Source organism: Pistacia vera, unplaced genomic scaffold (genome assembly GCF_008641045.1).
Source record: "Pistacia vera cultivar Batoury unplaced genomic scaffold, PisVer_v2 Contig432, whole genome shotgun sequence".
NCBI lineage: Eukaryota > Viridiplantae > Streptophyta > Magnoliopsida > Sapindales > Anacardiaceae > Pistacia > Pistacia vera.
This window is the reverse complement of record NW_022196260.1, coordinates 1,546,462-1,562,406: the sequence shown is the minus strand read 5'-3', so window position 1 is coordinate 1,562,406 and position 15,945 is coordinate 1,546,462. Positions and strand designations below refer to the sequence as shown.

Here is a 15,945-nt window from a genome sequence, read left to right as displayed (position 1 = left end):
TTTTATTTTGTTTAGCAGTTTAAATAACTCATTTATTTTTCTGCACTGTTTGGTAGATTTATTGGTTGCCGGTCTTTGTTTTTGAAAGCTCAGCTTCTGATCTCATTTATATCACATTTTCAATTCACATTCAATTCTTTCTCTTTCCCTCTCTCCTTTCCTGTCTCTTTGTGCATTTGACTTTCAGTTTCCTTTTATACAAGTTTAAAAAAATTGGATTTTTATTATCAAAATGCCTGCTTTTGTATTTTTATTTTACACCCACATAAAGTTCTAAACTTAAAAATGGGTTTGGGGTTGGATTTTGTTTGTAGCACCGACTGGGTTCATTGAAAGCATATGATTTTCCACAAAAGTTTCAATCTTGGTGAGATTTTGTTCACAAAATATGGGTTGGTTTCACCTTGAAATCAAGGAAAACTCCATTCTTTCTCCTTCATTGCAACCATATTTTATCCCTCAGCCACCACCACCACCAGCACCTCCACAAAATGTTAATGATGGTTTCAGTTTGAACAATAAGGTCAGTCCAAGTATTTTGCTTATCATTATAATTCTTGCTATCATTTTCTTCGTTTCTGGTTTGCTTCATCTTTTAGTTAGGTTTCTTTTGAGACCTCCCAGTAGAGAACCTGAAGATTTAGATAGTGTAACTGCTCTTCAAGGGCAATTACAACAACTCTTTCACCTTCACGATGCTGGAGTTGACCAGTCTTTTATAGACACTTTGCCTGTGTTCTATTACAAGTCCATTATTGGACTCAAGAACCCTTTTGATTGTGCTGTTTGTTTGTGTGAATTTGAGCCTGAAGATAAGCTCAGATTGTTGCCAAAATGTAGCCATGCCTTTCACATGGAGTGTATAGACACATGGCTCTTGTCGCACTCCACTTGCCCTTTATGTAGAGCTAGTTTGCTCCCTGATTTCTCTTCAAACAATAGTTGTTCTCCCATTGTTCTTGTTCTTGAATCTGGGGGTGAGAGCTCTAGAGAGATTGTTGCCGATAGAGAAAGTGCTAATTTAGGCAGAACAAGTTCAGTTCTTAGAACAAATTCCCATCTTGGTTGTCGTGGAGACAGTGAATTTGGGTCATCCCAGATTGATTATACTCAAAAATCTTTTGAAATTTTATCAAAAGAAGATGGAAATGGAATTCCCCCACCACCTGCAACAGTTGTTGTAGATTCCGGGGAAAAAGTTGTGCCGGTTAAACTGGGAAAGTTCCGAAATGTGGATGTTGCTGAAACTAGTAGTACTAATAATATTGATGCTAGAAGGTGCTTTTCCATGGGGTCTTTTGAGTATGTAATGGATGATAATTCTTCATTGCAAGTGCCAATAAGAACCCCCATGAAGAAACAGGCTAGCAAGAAGCCTTCTTTGCCGCTGACGCCCGGTCACAGGCCAGCTATGTCTGAATGTGATTGTGAATCGAGAAGGGAATTCAGTGGCTTCGATGCCTTTAAAAGCCTTGAAACTAATTTTGGTGCTAGTATTAGCGCTAGCAAGGGCAATGCTGTTGGGAGGAGCAGAAAGGATCGGGATAGCTTCTCGATATCAAAAATTTGGCTTCGAGGTAAGAAGGAGAAGCAGAATTTGCCAGGGGATTCATCGAGGAGGGCTTTCTCATTCCGGTTTCCAGTGACTAGAAATGTTGCTGGTACTGCTGACGACGGGGATGTGAAATCGAAGAATTCAAATGCTGGTGCAAGGAGGACTGTTTCAGAGATTGGCATAGCTAGATGGGAAAATGGAGGAAGCGAATTTGGGCGCAGCGACGTGGAAAATCAAAGCTGTGGCAGTGTAGATTTGCAGGCAAAGACACCATCTTTTGCAAGGAGGACTCTACATTGGCTGTTGGGAAGACAAAACAAGGTTGTTGATTCACCCTTTACACCAAATATTTAGTTTCTTTACTTGTTTATTTTCTTGGATTCATTTTCCAGGAAAAGTTGTGTTATAATTTCTTCATTGTGCAAGGCAGAATTGGATGATTGTAGAAGGAAAAGGAAAGAAAAAAAAAAGAAAGCTGAATACATAGTTGCATTCTCACTTGAACATGTTTGCCTTTGACAGCCTTATTAGATGCTCAAAATCTGATTGTTCTTTATAATTGTCTTCTTACTTTTGTCTTCTCCATTCCATGTTTGTTTTGCCTTTAAACATCAATCTCTCTGTTGCCTAAATAAAATTTTCCAAAATCTTGGCATTTTTCATTTGGCGAATGCATTCACCTTCATTAAGCACCATATTTTTGGTTTCTATACTAGAAAATTACGCTGCTACAGATATATGTGCATTCAACCAATCAAAAGTTTTATGTTCGTTGGATAGAAGCTTTTCTCTGTTTCGAGAACTTCTCTGTTTCGAGAACATATAACTTGAGTTGAATCCATGGTAAAATTTGATGAGAGGAGGGAATCCATTTAGGTCACAAACAGATTTAATAGCCTTATTTCCATTAATGTCTGGTATTCTCCATTTTTAAATGTAACAGCAGTAAATGCAAATACTTATTAACCCAAATATAAAAAACTGCAATAAATTTGCCTCAATAACCACACAAAATAAATTGAATCTCCCAGAGTGAGTTGAATGAGAGTCATTAATGTGATATCTATCACAAACTGAAAAGAGGAATCAAAATTGAATTTGAAATTGGTGCCAACTGCTCATTAATTATGTCTTAAATAATTCTCTTCCAACTTTAGCAGGAATTGCCAAGTAAGGTCATTGTGGTTACAGGCTGTGGCATTTAATAGAGGCAACAAATTTTAATGTGATTCACAAAGATTTCTAGGTGGTATTGAGGGACTAAACATTAAAGGCTGATGTTAATAAGGCCATGGAGAGTTGTTGTGTGGGCTTTGTCTTTGTGTTATTCACTTATTTGTGACACCTACCCACCATTTCATGTGATTGTCCCTAATTATTTCTTTATTTGTTTTAGGGTTGGACTTAAATTTGTATTCTATATGATCAATCTTACCCTACTTGAAGTGGGTTTAATTTGAAATTTAGGGTTTAAAGTAGGGATGATAATGAGACGGGTTTGAAATGAGGGTATAATTATCAAACTTCAATGCACGCGCATATACGCATTTCATATGTGAGAGAGAAAGTTGTAATGGAAAAACGTAAGTATCATGTTATGTTTATGTTTATCTATTAAAATTGCATTAAATATGTATTTGTTTTCTAAAGCAACTTATCCAACTACCAAACCTAATTGAGTTATATTAAACTTCTTCATAATACACCAAATTGAGGGTTTTTTTTTTTTTTTTTTTTTTTTTTTTTTTCTTCTATGGAGTTAAAACCTAATTTTATAGAATAATGCAAGTATATAATCTTTGTTATTAATACTTGTGCTCTGATATTCAATCTACCCTAGTTGAGATATCATTTGTTATGGGTTTAAATTGAAATTCAAGTTTAAAGTAGGGATGACAATGAGACACGTTTGAAACAGGTGTATAAGTATCAAACTTATACGCTCGTCTCACACTTCAAATACATAATCATTGCACAAATGAGAAAACTTTAGATAAAACATATTTATCACGTCATGTGTATGTTATACAATAAAAATTGTATTAAACATTTATTTGTTTTGAAAGCAACCCATTATTATGATAATCAAGTGGATAGAAGAGAAAAAAAATATCTATACGCACGAGATTTAATTGGACAAACAATAAATGATTCTAGATGTTTGTTATCTTAAATTTCTCCCATGTTTGATACCTAAACCAATTTAGATGATTACAAATTTCTTCAGGGAATCTTCCCCACCAATTTAGATATCCTCTGAACCTGAGATCCCTGAAATTTTTTATTTTTTAGCTACTTTTAAGTTGAATATTCAGATTCTGAATCACGCTTTCACAATATTTAAAATCTTACTTTGTGTACACTGATTTTATACAAAGTTTAATTCATGCATTAAAAAAATGTGTAAAATATTTGTTTGAATCTCTGGCAGATTGGGTCTTTTGGGCTTCCATCATGGACATAAAGGTCTTGAGTAATGTTATTTAAGCCCATTTTTCATTGGACTAGGGTTGAAAAAGAGGGTTCTAAATTTCCCCACCCATTTGGAAAATAGACCTCAACCCTTAATTTAATTGAAGATTAAGCTATGACATTTTAAAATAAGTAGAAGATTCAAATTAATTTTTAATACAAGCAAACACTTCCTTTATCAATAAAGATAGATAGACAAACGAATCTCATAAATCCAACGTGGTAGTTGATAATTGGTTTCTGATGAATTTATCAAGTGAAAAAATTTATCAAAAACCAATTATCAGCTACCATGTTGGGTTTGTGAAAAAAAAATTATGATATTCGTTTGTCAGTCTAATATTATCCTTAATTTATTTCTCAAAAGTTGTGACTTAAAATCTAAGGCTCCGTTTGTTACACTCTTGGGAATACTATTATTAGTATTCCCAATAAAGTTAAATAGTAAAATTGACTTATTCTCAAAATATTATTTTATATTATTCAATTTCTTTTAAACCCCCTAATTTTGTTAATTTAACTAAACACTCCTAAATATTGTTTTTAGAAATTGTAAAAATACCCTAGCAACCCTCCGGCGGTGGTGGCCAGCTGTCCGTATTTAATGGGTGAGTTAAGGGTGTTTTTGTTAACTTTTAATATTTTATTATAGGGGTGTTTAGTAAATAAACAAACATAGGGGGTATTTTTGTTGATTTTTAAATCATACATCGTAATAGCCGCCCAATTTAACTTTTTTCAAAATATTATTCTAAAAAGTATCAGAATAATGAACCAAACGGACCATAACTTCTTATAATTTATTTTAATTAGATTGAGGTGATTAACATGCAACTATCTAGTTACTAAATTTTATATTCTTATTTTACTATAAATAAAAAGAGTAAGACTAATGCTACAGTTACCAAAGGATGCGTACTGAATTCGTGCATCGAATGAAGTAAAACAATCCTGACTGTTGATTCATTATTAGTTAAAATTAATCAACGGTCAGGATTTTGTCACGTCATTCGGTATATAATTTTCGGTAACTCTATCATTTTCCAAAGAGTAAATGCTATATAGTTCTCACATTTGTAGGTACCTTATATTTATGAGTTAAAACATGGACTCTTTTCGAGGTTTGATTAATGAAAAATGTTTGAAATTTATGAAATAATAAAAATTTCTCGTCTGTAGCAAAATGTTAGTTAACCGTAAGAAATTATACTATTATGAGTAATGAATATTTTGAAATTGCTCTCCTATCATTTTTTTTTTAATAATACTTTGCGTACTAACAGATTTAACTAACCAGTGTACTAACCTTTGTAAAATCACACATAGTACCTATACTATGCGTATGGTACCCGTATTATGCTTTAAGTTAGTACGCTGATTGTAAAATCCGTTAGTACCCATAGCATTACCCTTTTTAACTTCTAAAATTTAACTATAAGGAGATGTTTGCTATTCCAGAAAACTCGTGAGAATTTATCTAATTTTATCATACCTCGGGTCACGTTTATATCTAAATAATAATAGTCTAGGTATGTTATTATCAGGGGCAAAAGTGGTATTTCATTTTAACAATATTATTAAAGTTTATATGATAACACAAATCTCATTATCTTTGATGAATCGTTAAAATTTATTCTATCATAAATTAATAAAAATAATTTTAATATCCTTCAATTAACTATTTAATATCTAAAATTTAACCAATCATTAACAGTACAGTTGATTTTTGTTATTTTTAAAATTTTAGGAATTTTTATTTTTTGTTTAATAAAACTTGTTTATAAATATTATTAACCTAATTACCCTTTTTCCATTTATTTTTTTAACGGCGTAAATTTTATGAGTTCAGTAATAGTACTACTATAGTAGTAATGTTTTTGTTATTTCATAAACCTCAATGGGGATTACAGTAGTTTAATAAAACCTGAGGGAAATTGTTGTAATTAACTCATAATAACATCCCAAATCTCACCGGATTGCGAACTGAACTCAGTTCAGTCCGTCCCAACACGATGAGACGAAGACGTGTTAACACAAATCCTCTTAACACTTCTGATGAAGAAGCCAAACCCGAATATTCAAGCTTTGTTTTATTCGCTTCCGAAAACAGAGTCTTTGCGGTTTGTTTAGCTGTAAGAATTGTGAATGCTCTATTGATTCAAACTTATTTCAACCCAGATGAGCACTGGCAAGCCCTTGAAGTTGCCCACCGTATGGCTTTTGGGTAAATCTTTACTTACCGCTTTTATTTTTTGCTGTTATGTTTAGAGGGTTTTTAGTTTTATGTTTTTGGAAGCAGGGGAGATGCTTTCAGAATGAATATAAGTAAGAAAGTTGCAAATGGGCCTGTGTTATATTTCTGTTTAGAAGAGTATTTTTTTTTTTAAAGGGTATGTGTTAATTTCGTTTCATCGTGTTTAGCATTTTATGAGGCAAAATTGTTGCAGCTTTTGATTTTGAAAGTAGCGGAAATGCTTTCAAAATGGTTATAAATAGGAAACTTGCAAATTAGTCTGTGTTATATTTCTGTTTAGGTGAGGTTAGGTAGAGGGTATTTGTTATGTAGGGTTTAGGGTTAAGGTCAGATTATGAGGCTAAAATTGCGGCAGGTTTCGATTTTGATAGCCATGGAAGTGTTTTCAAAGTGCCTTGGAAAAGTTTGTTAGTAAGAACCTGCAAGAGGGTCTGTATTAAATTTCTGATTAGAAAATGCAAGTTTCTGTTAAGTTGTTGTAACTGCAAATGGAATTGTGTTAAAGTTCTGTTTAAAAAAAATAATTTTTGCAGTTTTTTATTTTGAAAGCAGTGGAAGTGCTTTCAAAGTGCTTTTAAGATGGTTTTTTAAATGGAAATTGCAAATGGGACTGTGCTAAATTTCTGTTTAGAAGAATTTAAATAATGGGTTTATGTTATTGCTGTTTCTTATTGTTTATCTTTGGTTAGACAAAAAAGATGTGGCTGATTTTGTTTTGAAGTGGAAGAAGTGTTTTTAATGTGATAAAAACTATGTTTTTAGTACAATGGTGGTAAATGTTGTGTGTTTGGACTGATCAAAATGACAGGTATGGTCATTTGACATGGGAATGGAAGAAGGGGATTCGAAGTTATTTGCATCCAATGCTGTTTGCTCTCCTTTACAAAATTCTTGCTCTTTTGCATCTTGATACTCCATTGGTCATGGTAAATAAAGTAATATCTATTTGTTTCTATATAGCATTGGTTATTGTAACAGAGTGCACAGAAATTCTACCATACCATGATTTATTGGTATGATGCTGAATAACTTTTCGGTGAGATTAATGGTCTTTGGGCGAAGATGAGGTAGTCATCATTCACTGGCTCCTAGTAGACCGGTATAACTACATCCAAGTATTTGTAGAATGACCCTGGAGAAGGTGAAATGACATGATTTATGTTAGACCATAAAAAGATTTTGGTATAGCAATGTTGAGAGAGTTTCATGGCTATTTCTTTGATTAATAGGTATTTTCATATGTTTGTGGGCATAGCCAACAGTTGCTCATGTTATTGACAACTTGATTCTTTTAGGACATGAGTGGACATGGCTGTCTTTGATTAATAGGTATTTTCATATGTTTGTGGGCATAGCCAACTGTTGCTCATGTTATTGACAACTTGATTCTTTTAGGACATGAGTGGAACTCATCGTAGTATCTTGTAGTATTATTCGTGCTTGTGGAATTTTCTTGGTTCACTCTAAATCTTGGAATTATGGTGGAGTTGAATTCTACAATTATAGTTGGTTTTCAATTATAAGATTATGGGTTTCAATTTTCTGCTGGCCTTGGTATTATGATTTTTTTTTGAGAAATTAGAATTTAGAAAATCATCAAAAACAAATGCTTTTATATGCGGTTGTCTATTTTCCTTTGGCATGTACTGCTACCTTCATTTTGGTTATTTTGCATCCACTTATGAGGTCAAATTATGGGTGGATGAAGATAGTGCTTGTGTTTTTTGGTTAATCAAAGACACGCTTATATCCTTTCTTCCATGCTTTGTAGATAAAGGCTCCACGGCTGTTGCAGTCCGTATTTTCTGCAGTTGGTGATTTATACTTGTATAAACTCTCTCATGTCCTCTTTGATGGTCATGTTGCAAAGTGGGCAGTATCCTTCATTTATGTGTTCTTAGTGGAACAAACTGTGGTTATTTTAATTTAATGTTATTCTTCCACTTCCTATTTGAACTTTACATGTTTGTTAAAACAAAAGGCATTGCAATGTCCATCATGCCGCTGGTTATAGTTGATGTCCTTAACTCTTCTGCAGTTGTTTTGTCAATGGACAAATTGGTTCATGTTTTACTGTTTCAACCGCACATTATCAAATAGTTTGGAGACTGTTCTTACCCTTGTAGGGCTGTACTATTGGCCCTGTATGAGAGTTTCTTCTGGCAACGTTCACTCTGTTTCAAGGAAGAGGGGATTGGTAGTGGCAGCATTAGCTTGTGCCATTCGACCAACAAGTGCTATTACATGGTTGTACGTTGGCCTTCTTGAGCTGCTTGTTACACGTGATAGACTCAGATTTATTTTTTTGGAGGTGCTCCCAATTGGGTAGGTATTAATATACTACTCCCTAACATAATTGTTTTCAATTTTCTGTTTCTCTTATCCATACCAAATGTTCCTGAGCTTGATTCTCATATCTGTACTTCTGTACGTCATATTCCTCAGTTTGTATAGATTATAAATATATTTCATTTCTCTCTGTTTTCAATTTTTTGATTCTCTTATCCATCACAATTGCTCCTAGTAGTTGATTAATTAAAAAAATTAATATAAACAAACAATTGTAACCGCAATGCATAACTTTACAAAATTTAATTAATCATTTTGTTCTTTTATTTTTTTGTTCTGAAAGGTATGGTTATGGTGACTCTATGTAGAATATATTTCCTGTATCTGTGACAAATCTTGACAAGTAACTCAAGATTCTGAATATGTTCTGTATAAATCATCATTTACAGGAAAATTTGGATGATGGAATAGTGTCAATTTGGGTGTTTACTTAATTATAAGAAGTCCTTGAAGTCTCATGATAAAGTTCTTGCTGCTGTTTGCAGTGGTCTCTCATTATAACTATTGCTGATTGCTATTATGTTCTTCAATCAAATTGCTATACAAAATTTCAAATCATCGTACTTGACAAATGCACTTTAACGTTGATGTGCCAAAAGATGACTCAACTATGATAAGTGAAGACAACCATGTCATGATTTCTGTCGTGGCATCTGTCTTCTGTGCTTCTATATTAATTGTAGAGTCCTTATAGCAGAGCTCATGCATGAGACACTCTACACAGTGCTGATGGTTATTTCATCTTGATTCCTTTTACTTATGTTATCAGGGTCCTGATGCTTGGATTTACATGCTTACTGGATCGCTGGATGTACGATTCATGGATTTTAGTGCCTCTTAATTTTCTAAAGTTCAATTTTCTTTCTTCTGGTGGAGACTATTATGGAACTCACAAGTGGCACTGGTACTTCACCAGTGGATTTCCAGTCATGCTCTTCACTTGGATACAATTTTCATTTGTTGGCATCATGAAGTATAAACACTGGAAACTTTCTGGCCTTATAGTATGGGTTCTTGCACTTTACAGTGTACTAGGTCATAAGGAATTCAGGTAAGAATACGGCATCAAAATATTTTAGTTTGTGAGGCTTCTTGGCTTTACTTCATAAATGACATCCTTTGGTTATGCTATAATACAGGTTTGTCCTTCCTGTGCTTCCAGTAGCTTTGATTTTCTCTGGATATAATCTGGCTGATACGGAAAGAGCTGATAGGAAAAGGAAAAGTGCTTTAAATGTTCATTCCAAGTGGCCTTCAAAAACGCAATTTACAGTTTTCTTCTTGCTTGTTACCAATATACCAATGGCCTTGTACATGAGTTTGGTTCACCAGGTAACCTAACCGGAGATAAGTAACAAAACCAGAAAATGGAAATCTGAAGCAAAATTTGTTGTAATATATTACCCTTTTGGCTGATGCTTACCATAAAGCATGCTTGACAGAGAGGAGCAGAAGATGTGATGAACTATCTCTCTAAAGAAGCCCAGAATGAGAAAGTGAAAAGTATTCTTTTCCTAATGCCCTGTCATGCCACACCTTACTACTCCACTCTGCATTGCAACCTGCCCATGCGGTTTCTTGACTGTTCACCAAGGTCTGTATGCTGGTCCTGCTGGTTGGAATATATTTTTCATGCTGTCTTGATATCGATTGCCTTCTAATCATTGTTAGTTTGGTATTTGTTCAACAGAGAAGATAAGGAACTAGATGAGTCAGACCGTTTTTTGAGTGACCCTGTTGGTTTTACTTCAGAAATTGCAAAAAATGGGTCTTTACCAAGTCATGTTGTATTATTTAGTTCAGAGGAAATACTGTTGAGGGATTTACTTATATCATATTCTTACAAAGAGGTACATGCTTAAACTTTTATTTAAAGTATTATTTTATTATCTTTTATTTATTTTTTGGTTTCGCTCTCAACTTTTAATTTTTTCTTCATATCGAACTAGTAACATCCTAGATCATGTTATTATTATGCTAGGTACAACAATTTTTCCATGCTCACTTTAAGGTGGACCGAGATCTTCAAGCATCTGTCAGTGTATATGCTTTGACTGGCCAGTGACCGTCATTCCATTGCAATAGGTTTTCGTAACCTAATCTTTCCTTGAGACTTGCTGACCAACTTAACATTGTTATTTTCGAATTCTAAGATGATTGTGGAGTTGTATTTGTTACTCCAAATGCTAAAGTAAAGCTGTTTTTCTACTTCCATCTGGAATATTGTCACTTTATTTAGTTGAAAAGCTTATGCTCAATTTGCTGTTCTCATTTGAAGTCCATAAAAATTCTATGGTATAACATTTTTGAATTCCCTTTAATTTTGTTGTATAGCAGAAAATGACTGACAAAAAAAGCTTATTCCATGGCTATAATCTTATATAGATATATATAATTATCTCCTGTGTGGATGTCCTGATTTTTTTTTTTAAAAATTTGGACCTGAATGCCCAACTATTTTCTGATGAACTGCATATATATATATATATAGAATCAAGGGAATAATATTTATGCCCAACAATATTCTGATGAATTGCATAACCACACCTTTGTGTATCTATATGCTGCTCATGTTGGGAGCTGGTTATTTCTTGGTGTCATCTTCCTTCTCCAAGTAAACTTTTGTGCTGAGCTTTCTCTGTTTTGTGGCAGGTTCTTTATGATCTGTTATTATCAACTATAACTGGCCTTGATCCTACCTAAACCTGCTGATTGCAGACTAATGTGCTTGTGTAGTATTCAAACCTAAAATTTAGACAGAAGTGATGTTGTTGAGAATTATGTTATGTTACCAAGGAGGTAAGATCATCCCATCTGGACCATTGAATCATGGTTTAGTAGTCAACCCTTGGACCATAATCCTAAGAGTCCATGTGAGATGGGATGGGCGAGAGTAATATTAGCTCGATACTGTAGGTGAACTGCGACTTAGAAAATTGTTTCAGATTGGTCAATGAAGCAGCTCTGATTCCTCTCTTCCATCAAACAATTAGATATCCCTAGATGATGATGGCAAGATTTTTTAGTTTCATGGGCACAACTGAAACACTTATATTATGTCCAGATAATCAACTGTGTAAATAATAACATAGCAAACTTAAAAGAATTAGAAACTAGAGGTGTATTGTTTTAGTGAAGCTCAAATGAATTAGTCGGATTCGGATAACATCAAGATTTTATCTAAAATCTGAAGTATTTATTGAAGTCAGAATCATAATATTAGGTGTAGAAAAAGCTGCAAATGTTGTTATTCAATAGCCTAGTAACATACAATGGACCTTCCCGGTTGATTCTCCATAGTTAAGGGAGCATCTTGTGAAATTCATTGGCTCAAAAATCTACTGGCATTGCAGCAGTGTATGAATACCAGTATTTCAACTTTCTATCATCAGTACAGTAAACTCAAGTATGAAATGCTAGCAGGTGGTGTTGCAAGTTGGCCTACTTGGCTCATTAGCCCACACGCTTTGAACTCTTAACCATATTGAGGTCCTCTTCAGTTTCACACTGCCCATAATGAAAAGACTCATGGCTTATCCATTCATCTGATTTGCAAGGTCCTGGAAAACTATGGAAAGATGACATAAAAACCTGGAGGTTAATGTCAAGGTCTTCTTGTTATCTAGGTAAAACATGATCCACTTGCAGCCAAATTAGGTACCAGAAGGAAAAGATGTTTTAAGGACCACTCCCATGTACTAAAAAGAATCCTTTTTTTCAGTAAGACACATAGGCTCCATATTTGGTTATGGATTGGGGGTACTGTACTGATGATAGCTTGGGAGAGAGCAGCCAAGTTGATGGGTTGATAGTTAGGGTGCTTACCCAGCTGCTAGAGTGATTGGTGTTACGCCAAGTATCGAATAAACATTGGTTAGGTCTTGGGTTTAAAAAGATGGTTAGATAACCAATAAGCTAGTCTTTTGGGTAAATGGTAAGTTTGTTGTATCATATTAGAGTAAACCCAATTGGCTGGGGAAGAATGTTACGTCCCACATGGAATAGACATGAAAAGTGCTTGCTGACATCGGGAACTGTTGGATAGTAATGGCTAACCAAAAGTTTTAGCAGTTACTCTTTAAGTTGTCACACTAGAAAGAGACCTGCAATAATGTCAAGATTCAGCCTCCTTGAGAACAAAACTTTGATTAGTTGGTTTGATAAATATCAGAAATGGACTAAACAAGTCTCTTTCTGAGAACAGGAAAAGTATATGAACATTTTAGGATGAGAAATGAGATTAGGAGACAAAAATTACTTAAAATATCCCCACTAAACAAACAATGTCATTCATGGCCCTCTCCATGGCATTCAACGGTCTTGATCCTGAAAAATCTGGCATCATGAAATAGGATCATACTGCAAGCGAATTCGGAGATTATCAGTAGCCATCATATTAACCGCGAAAATTCGGCTCCAGTTAGTAATAGCGTTATGTCATATTTTCAAGAGAACAGAGTTTAGAGCTTATTCTCAGACAAATGTTACATGCCAACAATCACAAAATGACAATTGAAAAAGACCTCCACAACCATTGCTCCATATCTCCCCCATGATGAGCTTTAAAGTGAAACAGTTTATAAATAGGTCTAAATTAATAGTAAGTCATCTGCATAAACTCCTTGTTTTCTCTTAATCTTAAAGCCTGAGAATTTGCATCGTAATTTTCGCTTTGGTTACCATGAGAAGAGCTAGCTTCTTGTCGAGGAATAAACGAAACCAAAAGATGAAGATGGGGTGCTTGAGAATGAGGAAGAAGGTAAAATTTGCTAACTTTTCCGTACAAAGAAATCTTTCTACTCTGAGAAGGATCATTCCAGGGTGTGAAAAGGCTGATATAGCAACGTTGTTTCAGAAGTCCATAAAGCAAATTGTAAAACTAAAATTTCAAGTTTGTGTTCTCAGAAGCCTGACAAACTACTATGGGATATAATGGAAATGTTCATCATCAACTCAAGCACAATTGCATCAAAATGTAAGTTTCACCCATCTTGTAACATGCATCTACAGTGCGGCGACAAAATAATAATACAATTGACAATGGTTCATTATTTTGGTTTGACTCCAGTATATTATCACATCCTTTCAATAATTTCATGCTGCTGTTGCTTTCATTACACATCAATACTGTACTTGATTTTTATTTTTTTGGAGTATGCAGACTTCTTGCTGCATATTCACAGGATGTAACATGAAATAGAGGGAAGAAAATCCATACCAGTTACAGTTCATAGACCTATTTGATTGTACTTTGTAAACAATGCTTCAGGGGCGACATATTCGCGTGTTAAAGGCGATAAGAAAGAACAATATATTCATGTATTAAGCAACAACTGCAATATAGTTGATGTTAATTACACAGTCTACGAAATATAAATTATGCAAACTGATTTAGGTCTCATCAAAGTACAGTAACTTCAGTTTTTGTAGAATTGAAGTTGGTATTTTGTCAAATTAGTAGAAAGCATAAGCATATGATTAATCACTGTCGCCCATGTCTTGTAACGCTGATAATCGTCTGCCATGTCTAGCTTAATTGTACCCAGATTAGTGGTCAATACAATAAGATAACATGTATCAGTCTCTTGTTCTGCTTCTGCATCTTTATACAGCTCCGCGTGCAGGTCGAGAATGATACCTAAAACCAAATCAAGATTGATCAGTACACTTAATCATCTCTTCTCATGAATAAACTTTAATCTTTTCAAACAAAAGGGCAAAAAAAGGGAGAAAAGTGAAAGTGAAACATACTTTCCTTCTTGCTTTTCAACAGATTAAGCTTCCTCAGTTTAAGAATGACCTGTAAAGTTGGAATAAGTATAAAAATTTAGAGTCTTCAAGATTTGGTTATATGAATTTGTAAACCAGATTGGAATGAAGTTCTAACCTTAGCCTGGCTATCTAGAATGATGGAAACTGATCTCAACATGTATTTTCCTGGTTACCAAACAGAATAAATAAGTACTCACTTATTAAGAATCCGAAAACTTCCTGAAGTCTAAATAATCTTGTCAAAATCTAAGTACCATGAGGTGATTCAATGCCAAGTTCAGTGCCTTTGGCTAGTATTGATCGACACTTCTCGAAGTTGAAGTCGAGATCATTGTTGTCTTCGATAGGCAGGATAGGCGCGCCACCGTTTAATCTGTTCTTGCATCCTGATCTTGCCTTGAGAGTTGCGGCTCCTCTTAATGCTGAAACAAAATGAAAAATTAGCGGAGTGAAATTTTTTTTATCAACTAATTACAAGTACAGAATGATAATTTTTACATGTTGTAGCTGCAGCAGTGAGTGTTAAGATGTCACTTGCACTTGTACCACTCATGGCTGAGCCTAGTACACTGCTAAGTTGCTCCCTTTTCGCCCCCATCGCTTCTGCAACCTGCGCGCATTGTGCCGCGACCAAAGCAGCTGCAGAGGCGACTGCAGCCTCCTTTGATGTGCCAGAGTCATCCTTCTTTGAATTTTCAGCTGCAATTGCAGCCAGTGCCGCAGCAATTCCAGCCACTGATATTGCTGCATGCACTTCAGCCTTCTGTAACCGGTCTTCTTCCTTTCGCTTTTGCTTGAACTCTCTGAACCATTTCTTGATCGAAACAGTCTTAATCGGCACTATCTTCCACGGCAGCTGCACGAAGAATTGTGATTAATTATTTCTCTCATAACTTTCTGCCATGGTTAAAAAAAAAAAATGAAGTTTATTTGTATGACATACCCATTTTTTCCGGAAGCAGCTGCTGTAGTTCAGTTCGGGATGCATTGCTTGTTGCATCCAAATCCAGGACTGAAAATCAATATGAATGAAATGAAATCAACCGAAGCGAAAGCATTTTTCCGATTAAATGGTACTAATAGCAATAGATCATTATTAATTACCTTCACATCATTGGATTTCCAGGGAGGAAGAGACTTAAAATCTGCACCATCCATCTTAATGCTCTTGTCCATTTTCTGCAAGAACAACACAGAAAAGAAATCTAAATTCATTGCTCTTACAAGTAACACAAAATCCCAACACAAAGAAACCATTCTGAGACTGCAATTCAATTCAACTCACTGTAAATGGAACTTTGATGTCACTCTCAAACTTCTTCATTGAGCTATCCAACAGAACAATGGATTTGTCTTGTAATTCTGCAGGTTGGAGAGCTTGAACTGCAAAATTGCACCAAGCACTAGAGAGAAAATCCATTGTTTCAGGATGTGCTTCAGAAGGGCTTGGCTTGAAATTGGAATCCATTGTTTTGAACTTAGAGATGATAAATGATTATTAATCAACTAAATCAGAATGAGAAAATGATACTTAGTTTGAGAT

General features: G+C 34.6%; 4 protein-coding genes across 4 annotated transcripts; 3 read left to right on the top strand and 1 right to left on the bottom strand.

Moving 5' to 3' along the window:
* Positions 1-2,172, top strand: LOC116143758 (RING-H2 finger protein ATL13). Its single transcript, XM_031429207.1, has one exon. The coding sequence runs from the start codon at positions 389-391 to the stop codon at positions 1,907-1,909; it is 1,521 nt and encodes a 506-aa protein (XP_031285067.1). The 5' UTR covers positions 1-388; the 3' UTR covers positions 1,910-2,172.
* A 3,851-nt stretch (positions 2,173-6,023) lies between these two features.
* Positions 6,024-10,951, top strand: LOC116143763 (GPI mannosyltransferase 3). The gene is made up of 9 exons (XM_031429214.1): positions 6,024-6,251; positions 7,090-7,207; positions 8,053-8,157; positions 8,320-8,606; positions 9,400-9,681; positions 9,770-9,962; positions 10,073-10,224; positions 10,321-10,480; positions 10,612-10,951. Exons 1-9 carry the CDS (start codon positions 6,040-6,042, stop codon positions 10,693-10,695), a joined length of 1,593 nt encoding a protein of 530 aa, XP_031285074.1. The 5' UTR covers positions 6,024-6,039; the 3' UTR covers positions 10,696-10,951.
* Positions 10,952-13,252: 2,301 nt separating this feature from the next.
* On the top strand, positions 13,253-14,020 carry LOC116143795. Its single transcript, XM_031429252.1, has 2 exons — positions 13,253-13,605; positions 13,792-14,020. Exon 1 carries the CDS (start codon positions 13,312-13,314, stop codon positions 13,561-13,563), a length of 252 nt encoding a protein of 83 aa, XP_031285112.1. The 5' UTR covers positions 13,253-13,311; the 3' UTR covers positions 13,564-13,605; positions 13,792-14,020.
* LOC116143796 (VAN3-binding protein-like) lies at positions 13,694-15,945 on the bottom strand. Its single transcript, XM_031429253.1, has 8 exons — positions 15,688-15,945; positions 15,507-15,581; positions 15,346-15,414; positions 14,901-15,258; positions 14,657-14,824; positions 14,518-14,567; positions 14,382-14,430; positions 13,694-14,268 (listed from the first exon to the last, which is right to left on the bottom strand). The coding sequence occupies exons 1-8, from the start codon at positions 15,868-15,870 to the stop codon at positions 14,048-14,050; spliced, it is 1,173 nt and encodes a 390-aa protein (XP_031285113.1). The 5' UTR covers positions 15,871-15,945; the 3' UTR covers positions 13,694-14,047.

Coding starts and splice junctions, on each gene's coding strand:
- LOC116143796 (XM_031429253.1), bottom strand. CDS start 15,870: ATGGATTCCAATTTCAAGCCAAGCCCTTCTGAAGCACATCCTGAAACA. Junction 15,259..15,345: donor GCTGCTTCCGGAAAAAATGG/GTATGTCATACA, acceptor TTCTTCGTGCAG/CTGCCGTGGAAGATAGTGCC. Junction 14,269..14,381: donor GTTGAAAAGCAAGAAGGAAA/GTATGTTTCACT, acceptor ATTTGGTTTTAG/GTATCATTCTCGACCTGCAC.
- LOC116143795 (XM_031429252.1), top strand. CDS start 13,312: ATGAGAAGAGCTAGCTTCTTGTCGAGGAATAAACGAAACCAAAAGATG.
- LOC116143758 (XM_031429207.1), top strand. CDS start 389: ATGGGTTGGTTTCACCTTGAAATCAAGGAAAACTCCATTCTTTCTCCT.
- LOC116143763 (XM_031429214.1), top strand. CDS start 6,040: ATGAGACGAAGACGTGTTAACACAAATCCTCTTAACACTTCTGATGAA. Junction 9,963..10,072: donor ACATGAGTTTGGTTCACCAG/GTAACCTAACCG, acceptor CATGCTTGACAG/AGAGGAGCAGAAGATGTGAT. Junction 10,481..10,611: donor TATCATATTCTTACAAAGAG/GTACATGCTTAA, acceptor TTATTATGCTAG/GTACAACAATTTTTCCATGC.